The 24,876-nt window shown below is 41.1% G+C and overlaps 1 protein-coding gene across 13 annotated transcripts in view; it reads left to right on the top strand.

Annotated features, from left to right (window-relative positions):
• Positions 1-24,876, top strand: part of LOC129761766 (syntaxin-binding protein 5) — a 722,498-nt gene that overhangs the window by 666,993 nt on the left and 30,629 nt on the right. For 12 of the 13 annotated variants that reach the window (XM_055759517.1, XM_055759518.1, XM_055759514.1 and 9 more), the window contains one exon: positions 8,093-8,217. In XM_055759517.1, coding sequence (XP_055615492.1) covers positions 8,093-8,217 — 125 coding nt within the window. Of the gene's footprint in view, positions 1-8,092; positions 8,218-16,669; positions 16,889-24,876 lie in introns of those variants that run through there. The other variant, XM_055759524.1, reaches the window with a different exon arrangement.

The following is a 24,876-nucleotide window of genomic DNA, read 5'->3' as shown; positions in this document are numbered from 1 at the left end:
CTGCCTAAAAATGGGGTTACAATCTAATAAAATATCAATCAAAGGATATATCATGTCTATCCGAAATTGTATAGAATACTAAAACACGATTTCCTATATCATTGATGGAGTCGTATATCGGCATAACGATCATCCTGCAATATTATATACGCACATTCTATTCATTTTACATTGTATTGTATGCGTTGTATGTTATATGCATGCGTTGTATGTTATATGCATCAGTTATATGCATCATATATCATCCGAATTTGTCTTCGATGTATATATATCGCCTCCAAGTATGTACAAGTTCTAAGTGCCCAAGTTCGAAAAGTCTCGGACCATCCCAACACAGTTCATTTGCACCAAGTTCCGATTTTCTGCTTTTCGAATTAATCGATTATATTTTGTATGTTGAAATTTTACTTGATGGAAGTAGATGAACAAAACATGATCTTTTTGTCATTATTGCAAGAACTTGTTTGTTTATTTATTACCAACAGGCTAGAAACCCCAATGGTAGTCTTAGTATCTAAATTGACTTTACATAAATATTGCATTAAATTACAAAATTACATTAAAAATTTGCATTGCCTAGTAAGTTGTCCAAAGTCAAGTTCTAAAAAACATTAAAAATTTACGCTTAATACAAATACGGGACAGGTTAAAGTCAAACATAGAGACTACACGGCTGAAAATGCGCAGCAGACCTGTAACAGCACCGTAAGCACCGTAGTTAGTACGCCGGGTGGGAAACCAGAGAAGTGCAGCATTCCGAAGCTGCCTTGGCCGAGCCAGAAGATTGATCCTTTGGAGAATGGCAGGACAGTCGATTCGTGAGGTTAAAACGTCAGATATCACCATGGCTCGGGCAGTGTTCCGACGCACTTTCAGAGTGTCTAAATTGATTAGCTGACAACAGCTTTCATAGCTGGGAAGGCTATACGGATCTCGCCACGGCAGTAGACGCAAAGCGAAACGGATAAACCGTCGTTGCACGTTTTCAATGCGGTACACACTGTTCTGGTAGTACGGGTTCCAGACGGCAGAGCAATACTCCAGTATGGAGCGAACGAGGCCACAGTAAACAGCCTTCAGACAGTAAATGTCTGTAAATGATTTCGTCGTTCGAAAGATAAAACCAAGTTGTCTCGATGCCTTGTTGACAATATATGCGATGTGATCCTTGTATGTAAGTTTTGCATTCAGGAGCACACCAAGGTCGTTAACGCACTTCACGCGAGGTAGAACCACGTTTGAAAGCCGGTAATCGAAGGAGATAGGATTCCGTTTTCTTGCAAACGACACGACTGAGCATTTATTGGGATTCAGTACCATCCTATCCGTTTCACACCAAGCGGCAAAGAAGTCCAGTTGCCTTTGGAGGAACATGGCATCGTCAATCGATCTGATGTGGCAGAATATTTTCATGTCATCAGCGTAAAGTAATCGGGGACTCTCTAGTAGATTATTGCAATCGTTGAAGTGACATAAAAAACAAGTGGACCGAGATGGCTGCCCTGTGGTATTCCGGAAAACGATGCAAAACATGAGGATAGACGATCACCAATCTTCACGCAGTTTGCTCTGCCAGTCAGGTAAGATTGGAACCATTGCAGCAGACTACCGCAGACTCCCATGCGTTCCAACTTGGCCACTGCGATTGTATGGTTCAGCTTGTCGAAGGCAGCTGTCAAGTCGGTATAGATGGCGTCAGTCTGGCATCCCTCCGAGAAGCCATCGATGACATGCGATGTGAAGACAAGCAGGTTCGTTCCAAAGGACATGAACCCGCCAAACTGTCCGGAGCTGCGCCCGGTGGAGCAGTACTGGGCAATAATTCCAACTTGGCCACTGCGATTGTGTGGTTCAGCTTGTCGAAGGCAGCTGTCAAGTCGGTATAGATGGCGTCAGTCTGGCATCCCTCCGAGAAGCCATCGATGACATGCGATGTGAAGACAAGCAGGTTCGTTGTTGTGGAGCGTCCGGGCATGAATCCATGCTGATCGTTGCTGATTAATTCCTTAAAATGGAACAACATAGACGGCAGAACTACGAGTTCAAACATTTTTGACGTGGCGCATAGGCTGGAAATTCCCCTGTAGTTGTCAATATTCGATTTGTCTCCTTTATTATGTACCGGGAACATATACGCAGTTTTCCAAAGGATCGGGAATTTTCCACTAGACAACGAAAGGCCAAACAAGTGGCGGAGCGGGGCGAGCAGCGGTTGGGCACACTTCTTTAGTATGAATGAGGGTATCCCATCGGGGCCCGCTGACCTTAATGACTTCAATTCAACTGAACATACAATAACAATACGTCTAGTTAGTGACAAGTGCTGTATATGAAAAAATGTGTTTCATTTTTATGAAACACCGGTAGAGGAAGGACCACTACCGGTGGGCTTGTGCCGTACTGCTCTAAGTTTTATTCGCATTAGTTGATTAGTTCATCACAATTGAGTGAGCGCAGCAGCGGTACGCTGTTCACCCGTGTATATCCAGGCATGTCGTTTCCCGGCAACTGCTGCTTCAGCTAAGCTGATCGTACACCGGCACCGTGCACCTGTGGGACACTACAGCTGGTTCGGTTGAAACCGGCCTAGCTTAGGTTGGTGCGCAGAAAACGTTCTGTAGCATAAAAATTAGACCTTATTTGTTTAAAAACGTCGCTGTCATTTTTCATCCCTTCTTGCATCTTCCATGCCTCATCCTCATACTGTCGAAAACGAACCATATGTCAATTCCAGCTCCTTGTTCTTGTCTTAGATAAAATTACTCGATGTGCTCAAGGCATATCTATGGAACAAGATGCGCCCGTTTGGTTACTGCACTGAGAGAAATAATTAGTAAATATGTCGTTTTTTTTGGGTAGATGGTATCAATCTATAGTAATTTTCTACCGTACTAATCAACGCATATGTCAAGCAGAAACATGATTCGTAGGCTGAATATCGACTACATTTTCCCGTCGAAAACGCACGTATTAGAATATATTATACCTCCGTATTGACAACAATAAAAAGTTGTCAATACGCGCTTTTCTCACCATTCTTCATTCCTGGTTGCATTTCCTACGCATATAACTTCCTTAGTTTTTTTACTGGGATTGATGTCGGAAGATTTTGGAGGAATATTAATAACTTTTGACTAATTGTAATGTAACCATATGCGAACATTATATGTCTTAAGCTCAAGGTCATTGTCTTGTATCCTCGCAAAACTTGTATCTTCGGTTCCATCCCATTTCGTTGACACTTTGCTTCATATTTTCCTTCAGGATGTTCAAGTAAACATTCTGATCCAATACATCATCGATGAAAACCAAATTGCCCATACATGTACTCTCATACCATCCTTCCACCACCACCATGTTTAACCCTTTCATTACGAAAGTGTGCTCCGCCAAAGCACTGCACCGAAAAGTATGCTCATCGCGCAGGTGTGATCGAAGAGCAGTATGAATTTCATGTCGTCTAAAGACGACACTCGTACACACAGCTCGTCGCGTAGATATCATCTATAGACGACAAACGTACACACAGGACGTCGCGCGGATGTTGTCTATGGACGATGCTCGTAACAAAAGGGTTAAACATTGATGTGTTTCATGCTGTTTGGAATAAACAAATTGGAGTTACTGATTTTTTTAATTGCTGAGATATGTTTGTCCCTCTGTGCTCGGGCACTCAAGTTGCCCTTCCTAGGCACATTACAAACTTTTTGTTGGTTCAATTTGGTTTTTATCGATGGCGTAATAGATCATAATGTTTACTATTCAAGTCCTGAAGGGAAATATGAAGCAAAGTGTTAACAAGATGTGATGGAATCGAGGATTCAAGTTTTGCCAAGACAATGACCCAGAGCTCAAGACATACAGAATTCGCACATGGTTACATTACAATTACTCTTCCGACATCAATCCCAGTAAAAAACAGAGGAAGTTATTTGTGTAAGAAATTTAGAAACCATAAAATTTCTGAAAATAACGGTTTTAAAAACCACTTGATGAAAAAAAATCATAAATATTCCTTACGAATACACAAAAAACTCGTAGATAAGGCGAAAGACAGCTAAAGATAGTTGCAATGAACAAGGGATACCATACTAATCATGGAATTCGGAAACTGGCCAACGCCTTCGAAATCGAGTAGAGATTACAACCAGCGTACGATTATGAGGTCTGCATGGTGGAGTACGATTACGGGGTTGAGTCACTGTATGTAACAAATGTAAACAAATCGAGTTAATGGATGCACACTATTAGTTTTCAATCAATTGTTCACGTATTTATACTTTTCAACTTTCAATCACCGATAAAAAAAATCGCCAGATTCGGAGTTTGACCCTTTCATCGCGGCAGTGTGCTCCGCCGAAGTGCTACCGCTGTACGGAGCACTGCGCCGAAAAGTATGCACATCGCACTGATGTGATCGAAGAGCAGTATGAATTTCATGTCGTCTAAGGACGACGCTCGTACACATAGCTCGTCGCGCGGATGTCGTCTATAGACGACACTCGTACACACAGGACGTCACGCGGATGTCGTCTATAGACGACGCTCGTAACGAAAGGTTTAAGCATTCGACTGTTACTTCGGACGCCACTTTCCTACGACGCTCGAAATATCCGATGTAACAAAAAATCAAAACAACACAAAATTGCACTTCGGTCATTTGATTTTTTATTCCTTCAGGGTTCTGATCGCTTTTTGCGCAATACAACGAATGTTAGCTATAATACACTGCCTGTAGCGCGAAGCGCAGGTGTTTGCATTATTGTTCAGTAGTTATTTTCGAATTCGCGTACAAACGCGGTCAGTCACGACCAATGTACCAGTTTTCGCCCTGAGGCATCAATTTTAAACTTAAATTCCAGAATTATTATTGACTGCTAGCTTTTTGATCGCTGATCGCTTTTTGCGCAATGCAACGAATGTTAGCAATAATACACTGCCTTTAGCGCGAAGTGCAGGTGTTTGCATTGTTGTTCAGTAGTTAGCTCACATTTTTCCCTTATGTTCCCTCAGAACATATTACGGTGATAAGTGCTTGTAACGGAGCTTAGCGCTTATGAAGGAAGTTAGTGCCGCACCTTATCACGATTCTTACGTGGATTTTAGGTGTTGGAAAACGGGACGAGGTTTTTACGGGCAGCGATTCGTGAATGTCTTTCCCTGTCTACTTAGCTCTGGACGGTCCAAAAGAGATGCTGCCCGTCGGCAGTAGAGTGTACAAGTCACAAGGGTATCTTCTTGCAACAGCAGATGACCTCATTCGTGAGGAAAAACGAACTATAGCTACCAGTAACCAATGAAATTGCGGGAAAAAACTACGCGTTTTCGTAAGCGAGCAGCACTCAACTTTTTACTTCCGTTCTACGTAAGGATTGTCCCATTTGATATCTATCATTAGGTGACATGGTTTTTTACGCGGATTTTCCAATTAACGCGGTTTTTTTAGGAGGTACGTATCCCCGCGTAAAAAAAAACCTGGATGTATATAAAAACAATCGAAGGCCAAATCTGTTCGTAAGCGGAAAACCCGAAGAAGGTATAGTCAGATTTTAGCCTTCTTTATTTTGTTGTATTCGTCTTGTTTGTATTTTGTTTGTAAAATGTCGTCTCTTCAATATAGTGGAGAGAAAAATCGGAAAATTTCCGGAGAACTGTGAAGGAAGATCGGAAAATTTAATTCCCACATATTCGAAAATTACATTGTATAAGCGTTGTTAGTTCATCCGATGTTTGCGCTAGCGAAGTTGATTTTAACAATTTCACGTACAACGTCGAGTCACACTCGTGGCGATTAGACTGTGCCAGAACGTACAATATCGAACCTCACTCGTGGTGTATCAATATGAAATGAACATAAAGCATCATGCGTATGATATTCGTGGGACTGCTTCGACTGTGTAAGATGCACAATAGGCTGCCAATGGATGTATGGGAAAGTCGACTTTTAAATTTCAAAAAGTTACCCTATACAAAATGTTTACCACCTCGAAAAAACACCCTATGCAAAATATCAGCTCAATCGGACTCAACCCTTTCAATACGGCAGTGTGCTCTGCCGAAGTGCTACCGCTGTACGGACCACTGTGCCGAAAAATATGCACGACATATGTTCGTGAAGTATTCATAAAAAATACATTATCATCATTGTCGGAAAAAAATATGACGTTGTTGGAACGATTGAAGATTAACCCTTTCAATATAGCAGTGTGCTCCGTCGAAGTGCTACCGCTGAACGGAGCATTGTGCCGAAAAGTATGCACGGAGTTGTTGTGATCGATGTGCAGTATGACTTTCATGTCGTCTAAAGACTACGCTCGTACACACAGCTCATCGCACGGATGTTGTCTATAGACGACACTCGTACACACAGGACGTCGGGCGGATGTCGTCTATAGACGACGCTCGTAGCGAAAGGGTTGAAGAAGAGTGGCGCAAAGCGGTCAAAGTTTGAGTTTTTTAAAAATCGAAAAGTCACCCAAGGAAATCGGAGTATTCAAAAAATTTGTTTAATGCCAAATGTCATGAATTTGCATGATACGTCGAACTGGATCTCATCATCTCGAAAAACTTTTTTTTCAAAAATCGACACTCTGGGACTTTTTTTTGAACTATGAGACGAAACATATGATTTTGAGTACAGTAAAACCTGTTTTTGCGGTTTTTTGTGCGACTTTTTTGTGAAAAAAGCACATTTGGCTAAGTTATCGTCCATTTGTTTTTTTCCGATGGTTTATATGCATTTCAGTGCGAAAAAAGCATATTTGCGTCTCAATTGTCCACAAAACATTTCTCTCCTCCCATCTCTAAGTTTTTCTAAGTTTTTGCATAACATGATATCAACAGCATCACGATTCGGCATGTAACTAAAAGCACAAAACAGCCACGCGCAACCGAAAAGGCAAACTGTCCCATCGCAAAGTAGGGAAACAAAAGGAAATTGAACGGTGAACGGCGTGGATTTGAGATATTTTCTTGGGGGAAAATTTTTTTATGCGGTTCCTATCTACCGCACAAAAAAGTTTTTTTCAAAATGTGTACCGAACACGGTTTTTTAAAGCAACTGGTGAAGTTTTGCACGATTTTTTTATGCGGTCCCAATCCCCCGCAAAAGAAAGGTTTGCCTGTACCAATAAAAATAGTTCATTCAGATTTTTCATCCGGAACATGCTGCGAAATGTTGATTTGCACTATAATATACCATATGCAAAACATCAGCTCATTCGAACTTCATCTATTAGTGTCACGGACATCTAAATGTGAGGTTTTTTGAAAACCAAAAAATCACCGGAAATTGGGATTTTAGTTTTTTTATGCCAAATGTCCTTGACACGTCGAGATTGCATCACTGCATCACTTTTAGTTTAGCGGAAGTCCGATCCGAACTGCATGTTTCGCATTTTGTTTTCAATTGAAAAGAACACAGCTCTCGCCGCCCAAAAATACCTTCATCACTAGATTTTTAATCAGACTCAATTACTTTTTTTTTTTTTTCCAAAATATATATTTTTATAAAGGCTCATATGGCGTTAGCCTCACGGGGCCGGGAGTTCAATACAATTTTTCTTATTATCTATGTTAGTAATATGTAACCGATTACTCGCGGTTGGCTCGAGGTTAGTATTACAAGTGTTTTCGTAATTGGGATGTTGCTGTCTCCAATGCTCTGTATGTGTGCCCGACACGGGATACTTCCTATTGGGATGCAGCTGACCATTAATCAGCAACGCCCCCCTAGTCCCCCTAGTCAATTACTTATCATCTAACGTTTACAGAGTCAAATTTCACGTTAAAATAAAAATTATTCTCTATATAATTAAGACAATTTGAAAATGACTAAATCTAACACTAGATTATTTGGACAGAAATTTTTCTTTCATTCTCGCTTTTATTCTTCACGAGATATCTTCAGCGCGAACAGCATTTTTCGATACGTTAGTGTGAGAGGTTTAGCACCTGAACTGTTTTACAAGGCGGTTCATTCAAATTTGAATAAATGACGAAAGCACTGACGGTGTGACTATACTGATATCTGCGTATATCTATCGATTCCACGTTCTAAAATAAAATTTTAATGTTTTTTTTTTCGTTTCAGCAACCAGTATAGTGATATGCTTGGAGAATTATATTCCACACACGAAATGCCAGAAGTCCCCAAGGAAAGTTTTTTCAAAGGTCTTTTTGGTGGTGGAATGAGAAATCTAGATCGTGAAGAACTATGTAAGTATGTCAGAATGTCATTGTCCAACAAATTCGACAAAATCGACAGATTTCGATAGGAAATTGCGAAGAACCTTACAATTTTTTTTCTGATGTTTGAGTGCTTTTGGGACAAAGGATACAAGAGATTCACGAGAGTTTCCTTCCTTGTTTGTTCTAGAGGGACGTTAACCCTTTCGTTACGAGCGTCGTCTATAGACGACATCCGCGCGACGTTCTGTGTGTACGAGTGTCGTCTATAGACAACATCCGCGTGACAAGCTGTGTGTACGAGCGTCGTTTTTAGACGACATGAAATTCATACTGCTCTTCGATCACACCAGCGCGATGTGCATACTTTTTGGCGCAGTGCTCCGTACAGGGGTAGCACTTCGGCGGACCACACTGCCGTAATGAAGGGTTAAACTTTGCAGTTCATTCGCCTCTAATTCATCGTGCTTGTTATTTTATTTTTCCACAATGACGGTGGTATTCTAGTTTAACCCTTTTGCTACGAGCGTCGTCTATAGAAGACATCCGCGCGAGGACCAGTGTGTATGAGTGTCGTCTATAGACGACATCCGCGCGATGAGCTGTGTGTACGAGCGTCGTCTTTAGACGACATGAGAGTGATACTGCACATCGATCACAACAACGCGACGTGCCTACTTTTCGGCACAATGCTCCGTTCAGCGATGGTACTTCGACGGAGCACACTGCTGTATTGAAAGGGATAATCTTCAATCGTTCCAACAACATCATATTTTTTCTCCGGCAATGATGATAATATATTTTTTATGAATACTTCACAAACATATGTCGATTTCCTTCAAACATTCTCCGAAATTTAACCCTTAGCAAACGAGTGCCACCGTACTCGAGACATTGAAGATATTCTGAAAAAATGGAATGCCGCCATACATGCGGATTTCGTATATATTTTCTCAAAATCCCATCAATATGGGTTTTCCTAAAACCCCATCAATATGAGTATTGAATGGAAGGGCTTGAACAGTAGAACACAGTTATTTGTCTAAAATGAAAATCAAAGATGGCGACCGCTACAAAATGGCGGATTTAATATTTTTTCAGAAATATGGGAATATGAAAATGTCAATATGGATATCAAATGAAAGGGATTGACTATGTGGCGATCCTTACTGGTCACTCCATTGTCATCACATCAGATAATTAGACCTATCCAAAGAACCACCAATATGATCCCACGATCAATAGATCTTCACAGAATGTTGAACCACACAAGCTGTAAATATAATTTAGTATACAATAGACTATCGGACATAATACAAGCGTTTTATTACTCTCGAACCGAAACCGTAAACTCCCCCAAAACTAGTAAAACACAGTTATTTATGAAAAATGCAAATCCAAGATGGCGGCCACTACAAAAGATTATATATTTTCTCAGAACCCCATCAATATGGGTATCAAATGAAAGTGCTCGACTAGTAGAACATAGCAGATCATGAAAAATCCAAATCCAAGATGGCAGCAGTCCTCAAGTAAACAATTACTTTTTAATCCTTTCGTTACGAGCGTCGTCTATAGACGACATCCGCGTGACGTCCTGTGTGTACGAGTGTCGTCTATAGACGACATCCGCGCGACGAGCCGTGTGTACGAGCGTACGTACCGTACAGGGGTAGCACTTCGGTGGAGCAAATTAGGTGAGTTAGCTGTTTCATCATATGTGCCACTATTCTATTCTAGTCACATTATTGCCCTATATCAGGGGTTCTCAAACTATTTTGGGCAAGAGACCCCTTTTCCAGAATGAAGTCATTCCTCAGACCCCCTATAGCTAAATTTCGGTACTTACGTCTCAGCGTCACTGGAGTCGAAATTCAGCAATTTTATTGTTCGCACGGACACTCAGTTATTTTGCCTTGTTGCTTGCAGCGTATTTGGCGTAATTCGAGTCGACCGCCAATCCGCCGACGGAAGCGGCGGTCTCTCGCAAACAAACCTGTGTTCCACCGATTGCACGGTTAGTTTGAAACATAGGAGATGATCCTTCAGATTGGTCCAAGCGAGCGTCAGACAGCATACGTTTGCCTGGCGCATTACGTTTGCACGGTTAATTTTTGATCTGAAACGTGACGTGAAATGTGTAGCTCCAGTGGCGTTCACACGTATTTTTTTTCTTACTGAATAATCAATTTAGAAACATTGCAGTTGGTTCAATGAGTAAAATTGACATAATTTTCTCATCATATTCAACAAAATAAATAGACATGAAATTTAGTAAATATCAAGTGTAATTAATAATTATTAATACATATTACTCACAAGCTATAAAAAAAAATCAAATCGCAAACTAATCTATCCGCAACTATCAAAATATCAAAATACGGTTCAATTTTTGGTTATATCTCCTTATATCTCCGCGTTTATTGATTTTCAAATGATTCCTTCGGTTTCGGGTTGTTTCTAACCACACTGAAGCCTTTTTCCTTTTTCGGTATGATGATGGAAAAATGAGAATATATTTTTCAGGAATGTCCCACAACGTAAGATACTGTGTTTCAATATTGTGTTGTAACTAGAACTTATGACAACCTTGGTTGTACTTTTCTTGCATTATCACCTTGGCTCATACCAAGGCTGTAATATATTACGGATTCATTATCCACTGAGGAATTTGAAAATATTGTATATTCTAAAAGATCTTAGTAAAATTATTGTGTAATACGTCCAAGTGAGTAACATATGATAATGATTGTTTTCATGTTAAATAGTGTATATGTTGAAAAAACAGAGAAATTTAAAACGTGCCTGGAAAATCTGTACGCTCAAACACGTTATCTTGCACGACCTGTTCACGTTTTTTGCCTGCCGATTTTTTTTATTTTTTACTTTTTGTACATTTTTTCTTTTCGTCTTGATCATGCTCATCGTCTTGTTGAATTTCAAGATGTATAGCAATAATATTTTCTTCCCTCATCGATCAATTGTAAGAGCCGGACGTCTATTGTTCGTGCTCTGTTAGTAATAAATCGAAGCTGTTTTTTTCCTTCTTCTAAAGTGGTTTTTAGTTGGTTTTTTTCTGCTTTCGTCGCAAGTGAACTGCACCAAAAGCAACAGGACGCGCCTCTCTGGGAAGCCCGGATCGGTGGCCTGTTCATTCGTTCCACTGAACGCCGTCAACAAAACAGAGAAGTACAACAATAGATTTTGCCGTCGCGCTATAGTGTTTACCTTGTAGCGCGCGGCTTTGTATCGCTCTCTAAATAGGGGTGTTCAAGGTTGTTCGGACACTTATAATTAATATTTTTTTTTTTGAAGAATTTTTTTTTGGAAAGCAATTTTAGTTTTGAAATATTTTTTTAGTTTACGTTAATTTTAAGTCTAAGTTAGTTTTGAGTTGAGTTTTTGCGCGCGCGCGTGTGTGTGTGCGTGTGTGTGAGAAAGTTTTTTTTTTGTTTTTCATAGACGGTTGCGCACCGTTTGCGCAACCGTTATGGCGTCTGCTGATGCTATTGTTGCGCGGACGCGCTATTACCAACAGTCCTCAAAGGCACCATGGGTTTTTTTCTTTCGGCCCAAGGAGAAATCGTTGAGAACTCTTGACATTTCAAGAGATTTGCTGCGTAAGTATCCGGATGTCTTGATACGTAAAGAGAGACCGGACAAACTGCGTGTAGAAGCACCGACTTTTGATGTGGCGAACAAGATTGTTGACCACGAGATTTTCAACAGGGAGTACCACATTTACATCCCTTCTCGAGATGTGGAGATAGAAGGCGTAGTCTCCGATGCGAGTCTGAGTGTTGAAGAATTGAAAAAAGCATCGGGTTGTTTTAAAAACTCCCTAATTAGTGAGCTTGTGAAGATTCTGGATGTTAGGCAACTACATGTAGCATCTTTGGAAGACAACCAAAAAGTCTATAAGCCTTCACACTCGTTTCGGGTGACTTTCGCTGGTTGTGTTCTTCCGAACTATGTGAAAGTAGATAGTGTTTTTTTTCCGGTGCGCTTGTTTGTACCGTGGGTCTATAATTGCACCATCTGTAAAATTTTGGGACATTCTTCCAGCCATTGCGGCAACAAGTTCCGCTGCGGTAAATGTGGTGAAAAACACAGTGAGGATTCTTGTACACAAACATTGGAAAAATGTATCCACTGTGGCGAGAATCCTCACGCACTACAGGAGTGCCCAAAGTACAAACAGCACTCCGATAAAGTGAAGCGTTCTATCACAGGACGCTCCAAGCGGACTTATGCTGAAATGCTCAAGGCCGCATCAGCCGCTCATGATGAAAACCAATTTTCGGTTTTGTCAACTCAAGAATTGGACTCTGATTCTGATGAGGATCACACTACGGCTGCACCAGAATCTTCGACAAAGGATGATTCTCAAAAAAGAAAACTCTCTTCACCAATGATGCACCGTAAGAAAGTTAAAATGATCCTCAGAAGACTGTCTAATTCCAAGGATAATGGTAAAAAAAACTAATCCGAAGACTCCTTCTCAGCCAATTCCTGGTTGCAGTAAGGATTATACGCCGTTACCCAGAAGAGAGAGAAACAAAAACGCTGCCCCTCGATCTTCTCATAGAAAATTCGCGTCCAATCGAGGATTGATAGCTTTTTCGGACATTGTGGACTTTATATTAAACACCCTCAATATTCAAGACCCCCTTAGAAGCCTTATTTCTGCCTTGCTTCCATCTCTGAAGTCTTATCTTAAGCAATTGACTGTTTCATGGCCCCTCCTTGCATCAATCATATCTTTCGATGGATAATTCACCTAACGTAGTAGGAGATATGATCAATGTGCTACAATGGAACTGCCGTAGTCTAGTGCCTAAACTAGACTCGTTCAAATTTCTACTTCAAAATTATGACTGTGATATATTCGCCCTTTCTGAAACATGGCTTTCTTCTGATACAGAACTCAACTTCCACGATTTTAACATTATTCGCCTGGATAGAAATGATTCTTATGGAGGAGTACTTTTGGGGATCAAAAAGTGCTACTCTTTCTATAAAATTCCTCTCCCAGCTCTATCAGACGTCGAAATTTTCGCGTGTCAAATAACGGCAAAGAATAAAGAACTTTGCATAGCTTCAGTATACGTTCCTCCAAATACTAACATTAGCCGTAGTCAACTTTGGAATCTAGTCTCGATTCTCTCATCCCCAGTTCTAATACTGGGTGACATGAACTCCCATGGTACTGGGTGGGGTGATCCTTATGATGACGCTAGAGCGGCTATTTTTTACGATTTATGTGACGATTTCAATTTAACTATCTTGAACACTGGTGAAGCGACACGAATTCCAAAACCTCCGGTTCGAGAAAGTCGACTCGACCTATCGTTTTGCTCAAGCTCGCTATCATTAGATTGTCAGTGGAAGGTCATCAATGATCCCCATGGTAGCGATCACTTGCCAATCAATATATCAATCAAGTGTAGCCCGCAATCCACTGAACCATCTCGAGTTCCATTTGATCTAACAAGGAACATCGACTGGCAAAAATTTGCAACGGCGGTAACAATTGGTGTCGAATCAATATACTTCCACCATTGGAAGAATATCGATTTTTCGTAGATTTGATGTATAAAAGCTCATTGGAAGCACAAAGAAGAAAAGTTCCAAGTGCTCCGTTTAAAAGAAAACCAGCCACTCCTGGCTGGGACGACGAATGCACAAAATTGTATTTGAAAAAATCGGATGCTTTCAAAGCTTTTCGTAGACATGGAACATCCACACACTTCGAGGAATATTCGAAGCTTGAAATACAGCTGAAACAATTAATTAAAGCAAAAAAACGCGGTTACTGGCGCAATTTCATTGAAGGTCTTTCTCGTGAAACCTCAATACGTACCTTGTGGAGGGTAGCTCGCAACATGCGTAACCGCTCATCTACTAACGAGAGTGAGGAATACTCCAACCGATGGATATTCGATTTCGCTAAAAAGGTTTGTCCAGACTCAGTTCCAGCCCAACATATTCTTCGAGAAACGTCTCTAAGCGGTGGACCTCTGGACAGACCATTCTCAATGCTGGAATTTTCTATGGCTCTTCTTTCATCGAACAACTCTTCACCCGGAAGCGATATGATTAAATTCGTTCTTCTAAAAAATCTTCCCGATATCGCGAAAAGACGCTTGCTAGACTTATTCAATACCCTACTAGAAAACAATATTGTGCCACCCGAATGGAGACAGGTCAAAGTAATAGCAATTCAAAAACCTGGCAAACCAGCGTCTGACCATAACTCATACCGTCCGATTGCTATGCTCTCGTGCATTAGAAAATTGCTGGAGAAAATGATCCTTCGAAGACTCGATCAATGGATCGAGACAAATAATTTGCTATCAAGTACACAATTTGGGTTTCGTAAGAGCAAAGGAACAAACGATTGTCTAGCGTTGCTTTCTACGGATATTCAACTGGCCTTTGCGCACAAGGAGCAACTGGCTTCAGTATTCTTGGATATTAAGGGAGCTTTTGATTCGGTTTCCATAGAAATTCTGTCAGACAATCTGAACAGATGTGGACTTCCTGGAATTTTGAATAACTTCTTGTACAATTTATTGTCAGAAAAGCGAATGAACTTTACCCTTGGACAACTGACAACTTCCAGAAATAGTTATATGGGTCTACCCCAAGGCTCATGTCTCAGTCCCCTTCTTTATAATTTTTATGTGAAAGATATTGACAGTTGTTTGGCAGAACAATGCACGCTAAGACAACTTGCAGATGATGGTGTGGTTTCCGTCAGAGGTTCCCATGCCGAAAACTTGCAAAGACCATTGCAAAATTCCCTAGGTAACTTGTCTTCCTGGGCAAGGAACTTAGGGATCGGATCTCGCCGCAGAAAACAGAACTGGTACTGTTTACTCGAAAGCGGTTCCCAGCCCAACTGCAACTCAAGCTTTTGGGCAGAAGCATTACCCAATCATTGACCTTCAAGTACCTTGGTGTCTGGTTTGATTCAAAATGCACTTGGAATACCCACATTACGTATTTGAAGCAAAAATGTCAAAAGAGGGTCAACTTTCTCCGTTCGATTTGAGGCACGTGGTGGGGAGCTCATCCGGGAGATCTCATAACGCTTTATAAAACAACTATTCTATCTATTCTGGAGTATGGCTCTTTCTGCTTTCTCTCAGCAGCTAAAAGTCACCTTCTAAAATTGGAACGAATTCAATATCATTGTCTGCGTATAGCTCTCGGCTGTATGCACTCAACGCATAACATGAGTCTCGAGGTTCTGGCAGGAGTAACTCCTCTACAGAACCGATTCTGGGAACTTTCTCTCAGAATACTGGTGAAATGCGGTGTCACGAACACACTTGTGATTGAAAACTTTGAAAAAATTCTTCATCTAAATATACAATCTCGGTTTATGAGAATTTATTACCACTATATTTCGTCAGATATTTGTCTTCCATCGTTTACTCCAGATCGTGCTCACTTCACCATCAGCAGTTCCTCAATTGAATACGATCTGTCGATGAAACAAGCAATACTTGGGATTTCAGATCAGCTTCGACCAACTATCATTCCCCGTATTTTTAACCGAAAGTACCAAAAAGTCAATTGCATGAAAAGATACTTCACTGATGGGTCTCGCCTCAATGGATCCACTGGCTTCGGTGTTTTCAATGAAAATTCGAGCGCCTTCCGTAAACTGCAGGAACCTTGTTCCGTTTATGTTGCTGAGCTGGCAGCAATCGACTTCGCATTGGGGATGATCTCCAACAAGCCTGCAGACCATTACTTCATTTTCTCGGATAGTCTCAGTTCGCTTGAGGCTCTCCAGTCGATGAAAACTAGTAGGCACCCATCTTATTTCCTCGCAAAAGTGAGGCAGCAGATGAGTGCACTGATCGAAAGATCTTATAAGTTAACCTTTGTATGGGTCCCCTCTCATTGCTCAATTCCTGGCAATGAGAAAGCGGACACTCTCGCAAAGGTGGGTGCCCAGGAAGGCGAATTGTTTGATAGACAGATTTCATACGATGAATTTTTCCAATTACTGCGTCAGAGTTCCCTCTTGAGTTGGCAAACCGATTGGGACACTGGAAGTCTTGGGTGGTGGTTATATTCAATTATTCCAAAGGTTTCTTCGAGAGCGTGGTTCAAAGGTTTGGACGTAAGTCGTGACTTCATTCGTGTAATGAGTAGACTTATGTCCAACCACTACTCGCTAGATGTGCATCTCCACAGAATAAATCTTGTTCAAAGCAACGTCTGTCGGTGTGGAAACGGTTACGATGACATCGATCACGCAGTTTGGCAATGTACGGATAATTACGCAGCCAGAGAGTACCTTTTGAATGCCCTTAGGGCCCAAAGAAGACAACCCTATGTTCCTGTTAGAGACGTGTTGGGAACTCGCGACATCTGCTATATGCAGTTGATCTATATGTTTGTGAAACGGACTAGCATAAGAATTTAATGCTTTTGTGTGTTTTTTTTTCTTTTTCGTTATTAGTTTGTTTGTCTTGTCCCCTCATCTCACCGTCGCCCCCCTCGACAGATAGTCGAACACCAGATGCTATCCCTGGTCTTTATGCACAATGCTACAGTGCGTGCGGCAACTCTCGGTTGAGACAACGATACCTCATATCCATATCCCTAACCTGATCCATCCCACAAAAATTGTTGCCCCTCTAACCTCGAGTAAACCGCGAGTAATCGGTCGAAACCTACTAAACATAGATTTAAGTTGAAATTCTGTAAAAACAAATCATGAATTAGTGGCTCCGCAAAGCTCATGCGAGTGAGCCTTACAAATAAATGAATTGGAAAAAAAAATATATTTTCTTCAAAAATACTAGTCATTTTTATAACAGGGTGGTTCAAAGCCAAGGATGGTTCCAATCGTATCAACGAGCGCTCGTTACATTCTCTTATTTGATTCATTCAACGCACACAATAATATGTTTTAAATCACTCATGAAACAGAAAACTGACGTGTTAACGAAAACACTGAATGAACACAGCGTGAGAGTCATCGTTTGGTATCTGTGCACGTGTTCATCGATGCTCGCTTGTATCATTTTATGATTCGTTCGTTAGTTTCTGCTGTCGCTCTACTTTCGTTTCCTGATCCGATTGGGTGCTTAGCCTCGGAGCTTTGGATCGAATCGCTTTGTGATAGAGTGGCGTCGCTCTCAGAAAAGAATTGAATCGCAAGGCAAAAATGCGATGCGATGAAAATATAACTTTTCGATGTGCTAATGCTCGCAGGTGCGCACCTAACAGTTGTCGTCTAATAACTTTTAAAAGGAAAGCCAATAGGGTTCAGTTTGCTTACCAAATAGTAACTATATATAACCTTCGAAACGCAATTTATAAATACTTCGAGTTTTGCTTGTCCAATATTTATAATAATACAAATTGTCAAATGCGGACTTTTCGGCACAAATTCGCAGCCTATGGGGCAAACGATCGTACTTATTGAAATAAACTTGTATCAAAAATAAATGATTTATCATTAGTAGCGTTACTTGCTGGCTAGACTGATTTGTTGTAAATTTCGAAAAGGCATACGATGCATCCTCATGAAGCTAGATCTTGTCCCTCTAGTTTTGTAACCAGGTTGTATCCACGCTGGACTTTGATGGCTTTCGCAAAAACACCAAATCTTCGAAGAAATCGTTTTGTCCAATGGTCTGCAATGGATGATCAGTTTCTCAGACTGCTCACTCTCGACTAGAGATGAAACGGAATGTTGATTTTATTTTCATCCGGATGATCAAATTTTCCGGATAATCGAATCATAAAAAAATTAAAAGGAAATCTCCCGGTAAACGTTGCACTATGATTTGCACTGACTTATTTGTATAATGCAGTATCTTAGCCACAAATTGACTAGCGCCCCATGAGGGAGGGGAATGTTTTGAAATTTTCAGATTATTTATTATTAGATTATTATCAGGCAGATTATTTTCAGTAACGATTAGATATTTCCACATTTCCCTCGATACTGGAAGCCCACCAATGGTTAATGCTAACTCGATAACCACCTGTTAATAGCACTTGATTGAAACATATTTGGTCACAGTGTTACATGGATAGAAAACATTAAAATGAGCTCTTTCACATGAATGTATTTTTAAATTCCCAGAGGAACTGGCAGATTATTTTCCGGATCTTTTTCGATGCTGAATGGCATCCAAACGGAAAGAATTCCGCGCGTGTATATGTGTGTGTAGCGGCTGCTTCGAGATCTTCCCGGGGAACCGTTTGTGGCATCACTCTCCTCCTGATGGATTCCCTTCTGGCCTAAGGTGCACAAACAGGCTCTTGGTGACACCGTTCATCCGCGCTTTCATGATAAACGAAGAGCTTAACCACAACAGCGACAACATGCTCCAATCGCTGTTCAATTAGAACTGAGTGGATTTCCGAGCGGCGCTGAGAAATATACATTGGATTTCCATTATCCACAGTTAGTTGTTTCATCATATGTTCCACGATTTTATTCTAGTCACAGCATTGCCCTATTTTTTTATTTTTTTTTTGACGTAGGACTACGTCTAACCGGAAGATATAGGGGGTGAAATGGAAATCTAGGCACTGAACAAGTAGGAAAAAATGCAAGATTTGGAACGCTTATAACTCGAGCATTTCACAATAGATCGCAAAGGTTTTTGCATCAATTGATAGGAAATATATCTACGCATCTATCATAAAGAATAACATTTCATTTTTCTTGAGATAAATAATTGAATAATTGTGAAATATCAAGCATTGTCAAAATGCACTATGTGCCCATTTTTGATTGGTCCATTTTGTGCTCCTCAAATCGAACCGACCAAAACGGGCAACCAGAGCAGCAGCGAAATAGAATGAACCACGATTGGAAAGGAAAAAGAAAAAAATGAACGAAACATTGGTCGCAGTCTCACACATGCGAGCCAGCCAGTCAGCTTAAAAATCCCCGCTCCGCTGCCGTAACGATCATTCTCATTCAAGCCGTACACCACATCGTTTCGCATCAGAACACATCAACAAACCAACCCAAGCAGCCATGTCTGGACATGGTAAAGGAGGAAAATGAAGGGAAAGGCAAAATCCCGCTCGAACCGTGTTGATCATGAGTTCCCCGCAAGGGTAGCTAGGCCGAGCACGTTAGTACCAATGCACCAGTCCACCTAGCCGGCGTTATATAGTTTCGGCCGCCGAAGTGATCGAGTTAGCTGACAAAGCTGCTCGCGACGATAAGAAAACCCGCATTCGGAACAGAACACATTCGGTTCGGTGGACATCAAGACAACAGGCAGTTGCAGCGAGTGGCGAGTGGCAAACGCAATCGCAAAACGGCATCAGGTAGCAGAAGAAAAAAGTTTGTTCTTTATACACACTGCTTTGGTGGCAAATCCAGAACAAGGCGGCATCGAGGGCGTTCGAAATGGTTTTTTTCAAAACCACGAGTACTAAGTTTTCTAAATTTGAACCATTCCATAAAACAAGGCGCTTTTCAGGGCCATTAAACCTTCCAAAAAAAGAGTTTAGGAAATACAGTTCAATGCTTTCTAAAACAATATCCAAAATAATAATAAAACACAAATTGATTTTTTCATAATTTGTTTGCCAGGATATGATGAGTATGTGAATTTGGCAGTTGTTCTGAGCTTATTGATTTTCACCAATTCTTAAATTGCTTCTAGATTGAAAGTACAGTAATTTACACTTATCTCGACATTTAGCTAATTGGTCGGACCAGTAATGCGACATATTTAGTTGGACATTTTTGTAAACATAGAGTTCGGGGTCCAAATTATGACCCCACATTGAAGGTCGACACTGTACCACTGTCATCGCAAATGTTCAATTACAGGGGAAAACCGTTTCCAAGGATTTTCAATGAAGACTTGTGATTGTTGATGATTGTTTTAAAGGTTCTGTTTTCCAGAAACCCTTTGATGAAGAAGCCTAATCTACCACGAACCCCCCAGTTGAAAAGATTTTTCAGAACTGGGTACCTCCATGCTCGATCGAAGGCCTTGCTAAGATCGAGTGATACAACATCTGCGTGCAGATAACGTTCAGCGGCGTCGTCTAGGACTTTTTCGAGAGCTACGAGGCAGTCTTCTGTGCTTTTACCCGCGCGGAAGGCAAATTGTCTAGGGTCAAGCAGCTTGTTTGACTCTAAAAAGGTCGTTAAGCGCCGGTTGATAATTTTCTCCATGATTTTACCTATGCAACTCAGAAGAGTGATGGGACGGAAGTTGTCCAGCAGGTGATTATTTTTGTCTGGTTTAGGCAGGTAGACCATTAGGCCTTCTTTCCAGCAATTTGGGAAAATTCCACTGTTCCATACATTGTTGTAAAGTTTTAAAAGAACTTTTTTCCCAAGATAGGGTAGGTTTTTCAGCATTGGGTAGCTGATATCATCTGGTCCAGTGGAGCCGCGTGTTGCTTTGTTTAAGGCCCATTCTAGTTCTTTGAGGGAAATAGTTTTGTTGAAGTCAAAATTTGCGTCGGTGTTAAAATCAATGGGGATTTTTTCGCATTCTGCCTTGCGGGTTTGGAAGGTAGTATCGAAGCTTTGGTTGGATGAGGTGGAGGCAAAGAAATCTCCGAAAGCCTCTGCTATAGTTTTCCGATCATTTGTATAATGACCGTTAATTAAAAGGTTGTATTCCTTTTTTTGCCATGAAGTCTGCCAATTTTGCTCCATAATTCCTTTGACGACGTGTTGGGATTAATATCGTTGACGAATTTAATCCAGCTGTTATGCTTGGCTGTTTTAATAATAGCTCTAGCATTGTTGCGAGCCCTTTGGAATTCCTCTAGCAAAGTGTGCTTAGATGGGTTATCCGGATGGGCCTTTCTTAGCTTGCGTAAGGCTTTTCTTCTGTCTTTGATGGCTTTATTTACTTCAGGTGTCCACCATGGGACGCATTTTCTACCAGGTTTTCCGCTGGTTCTAGGAATGTGCCGTATTGCAACCTCAAGGACGGCTTGGGAAAAGTCCTCGGGTGTCCAATCTTGTTTGGCTGAGAGGCAGCTTTCAATGTCACATTGATAGCCAGCCCAGTTTGCATATTCAAATTTCCATCTCGGCCTTGTGGAAACATCTGGAGAAGGTTGGCCAAGGGAAATACATATTGGGAGATGATCGCTGTTGCAGCAATCATCGTGGGTGTTCCATGAAAGCTTTGAACAAAGTTGAGGGGATACGATGGTGAGATCTATGGCCGAAGAAGAGCCAGAAGCAGAATTGATTCTGGTGTGTTGGCCGTTGTTCAGAAGAGTGAGAGTATTATCGGAGAGAAAATCCTCTAAAATGGAACCTCTTCGATTGAGGTATGAACATCCCCAGGCGTATGAGTGAGCATTGAAATCACCCATAAAGAGAACTGGGGAGGGAAGTTGGTTAAGAAGATGGTCCAGTTGATTCCGTAGAAGAGCCGGGTCGGACGTAGGAGAAATGTATATGCTGGCTACTGTGATTGGAAAAGGAAGGTTTATTCGTATTGCCACTGCTTGTAGAGCGGTGTTAACGGGGAGAAAATTGTGGGGGTGCCGATTTTTATTGAAGTTGCAACCCCGTTGAATGAAGGGTTGGGTCCTTCTTTGAAATAAGTGGTGTATCCTTTGATAGAATCTTTGTGAAAATTTCTCTGCGTCATAGTCTCTTGAAGAGCTATGATTGTGGGATTATATTTATAAATTAATGTTTGTAATTCCGGAAAATTTCTTTGGAGACTTCGAATGTTCCATTGAATAGCCAGTTTGCTCGTTGGAGTGAATGTATTGACGAGTAAGGTGGATCTTATTTCCCCTTTGAAGGGGTGCTGTTCTTTCCGGATTTCTTGTAATTTTTGTTTTGTTTGTTGTTGTTTTGTGTGTTGTTGTTTTGTGTGTTGTTGTTTTGTGTGATGTTGTTTTGTGTGTTATTGTTTTGTGTGTTATTGATTTGTGTGTTGTTGTTTTGTGTGTTGTTGTTTTGTGTGTTGCTGTTTTGTGTGTTGTGGTGTGGTGCGTTGCTTTGTGTGTTGTTTTTTTGTGGTGTGGTTTCCGTTGATTCCTGATTGTTTCGTGTCTTCTTCCTTTGTTTCTCTTTATTTTGGCGAAGTTCATCTTCCGAGGTTTTTAGCTCTTCTGAAGATGTGTTTTTGGAAGATATCTTCCTCTTAGTTTTCCTTGGGGCCTCAGATATTGTCATTGAAACATCGGAATCATATTCTGATTCGGTGGTCGAGGTATCAGATTCGGACATAGTAGTGTCAACTGTGGATGGAGTGCTTTCGCGACTTGTTTCCGGACTTGTTTCAGCTGAAACGCAACTACATTTGCATTTGTTGCAGCTAGCAGTCGGTTTTTGGAGGTTATTTAATCTGTCTTGTAGGACACTTGAATAGGAAGGTCCATTATTTTTAACGTTGTATAGATCCTTGGCTTGTTTATATGAGATGCCTTGATCTATTCTGATTTTGGTTATGTCGTTTTCTTTTTGCCATATTGGACACTTCCTGTATGAAGAGGAGTGGTTTCCTTGGCAATTAATGCAGTGGGCGACATCGTTACACGTTTTGTTTTCTGTGCCATGTTCCTTGCCGCAATTTCGACCGAGTGGATTCTCGCGTTGGCATCGTTTCGACGTATGTCCAAAGCGGAAGCACTTGAAACATTGCATCGGACTTGGGTAAAAATTCCTAGTCCCGATGCGGAGGAATCCGAATAAAATCACTTCTGGGATCACTGTCCCACGAATGGTCAAAATTAGAGTAGCTGTAGGGATAACTACATCTTTTTCCTTCCTAGTGATCCGTTTAACTTCGATCACGTTTTGGTCGGCAAGTTCGGTAAGAAGTACGTCTTCTTTCATATCGATCACTTTACGACATGTGACAACGCATTTGCGTTGATTTAATGTTGGATGGTATATCACCTCAACAGGTGTCTTATCGATCAGTTCATTTATTAAGAGGAGCTTACCGATAGTGTCCTCGTCTCTGGCTGTTAAGATGTATTGCGTTCTCTTCTTATCGTCCTTTGATGGTCGGGCGTTGTTTTTGTTAAAATCTTTCACGGTATTGGTGATGGTTTTACTCACGATAAATGGGTTGGATGGTAGTTCTTTATCTCCGTTAGCACGTAACAGTAAAATTTGTAAATTACCGTTCAGAGGGTCAGCCCATTCTGGAGCGGTACGTTGAGTTGGCTTCCCTTGGTAGAGGTTTGTAGCCCGGCCTCCCGGAGGCCCGGAGCTACTAGACGCCATTATGTTGCCTGGCTACACCCTGGGTATAGTCGGCAGAATGATTTTGGTTACCACGAACCAACAAACACTATTCGGAAATATCTCCGAAAAACGATCAACACACAGAATGGAGAAAAGGAAATAATCCAAATGTAACTCACTGTAGATCGCGAAAAATTCTGGGAAAAATGCACTTAAAAATTTTCAGATGTATACACACTCGGTTTAATCACTTCACCGTATGAAATTTGTTTACATATATTAACACTATGTATGTATCTAAGATGCACTATAGAGGGGAGCGTCAGTGACGCCGCAAAAGCGCGCGCTTTTCCGGTTAGCCGGTAAGCGCCCGCTCTTAACGGTCGAAACGAGCTGTTGCTTTCTCCTGTTCGCCTTTTGCTCCAACGCTGAAATATTTTAAATAAATCTCCTTCGGATCGCCAAAATCGCCAAGGGGTGACTACCCAGTCTGCTATCCAGGAATCCAAAACGCCGAGCTGCTGAAAAAACAGGAAGTGGGTTATATCTATGGTATAACCGCAAGGGTGACGTAGGACTATCGTTGATTTAGAGATCATTTGTTTGAAGTTGAATCTAAATCCATCCTGAATGAATGAATAAATAAATATTTGGGTGACTTCAAAAACGAGAGTGTTACTTTGAAGACTCAAGGTTTTATGCATCCAATATTGGATACAAAAAACCTTGTTCTGAAGAATAATCTTCAGAAGCTTTCCTGTTAACTGCACTTGATTGACAAATCACAAAACCAAATGTATGTGGTCGCAGTATTATATGGATAGAAAACATTAAAATAAACTCACTTGAATGTAATTTTCAATTCCAAGGGGAACTGGCAGATTATTTTTCAGCAACGATCATTTCTTTCCAGGTTTCCTCTCGATAACCAGCAAACGAAAAGAGTTGCGCGCGTGTATATGTGTGTGTGTGGCGGCTGCTTCTATGTCTTCCCGAGGAACCGTATTTCGATGCTGATACTCTCTTGGTCACCTTCTCTTCTCCTTCTGATCGATCGGCTTTTCTGCGCTTCCTCACAGTTAAAACAAACTGATTGCATTTCAGGTCGGGTCAAGCCAGGTAATGAATACCTCGATCCCTCGCCGTTCAGCTCGTTCAGTAACGATGTTGTCTTGTCGATGTCCTCAGGCGTCGTGCACAAATTACGTAACGCAAAAATCCGGATTTTGAACCTCCCCCTCTTTCGTAACGCAATTTCCTATCTCTAATAAACAGAAAGTAACGCAACATCTACCCCCTCCCCCCTTATCGCGTTACGTAATTTGTGCACGACGCCTCACGAAAAATGAATCGGTTTCACCACCACAATATCATTTCAGTATGCTTTTCGTGCGTGATTGAATCGAGAGAAGGTGTGGTTTACGATGGCAATTTGGAAGGCAAACTAGAGGAGAATGAACTCTCTGAGTATGAAAATTTCGGCGACTGAGCAATAATCG

The sequence above is a fragment of the Toxorhynchites rutilus genome, chromosome 1 (genome assembly GCF_029784135.1).
Source record: "Toxorhynchites rutilus septentrionalis strain SRP chromosome 1, ASM2978413v1, whole genome shotgun sequence".
Taxonomy (NCBI): domain Eukaryota; kingdom Metazoa; phylum Arthropoda; class Insecta; order Diptera; family Culicidae; genus Toxorhynchites; species Toxorhynchites rutilus.
This window is presented reverse-complemented; position numbering and strand designations above follow the sequence as displayed.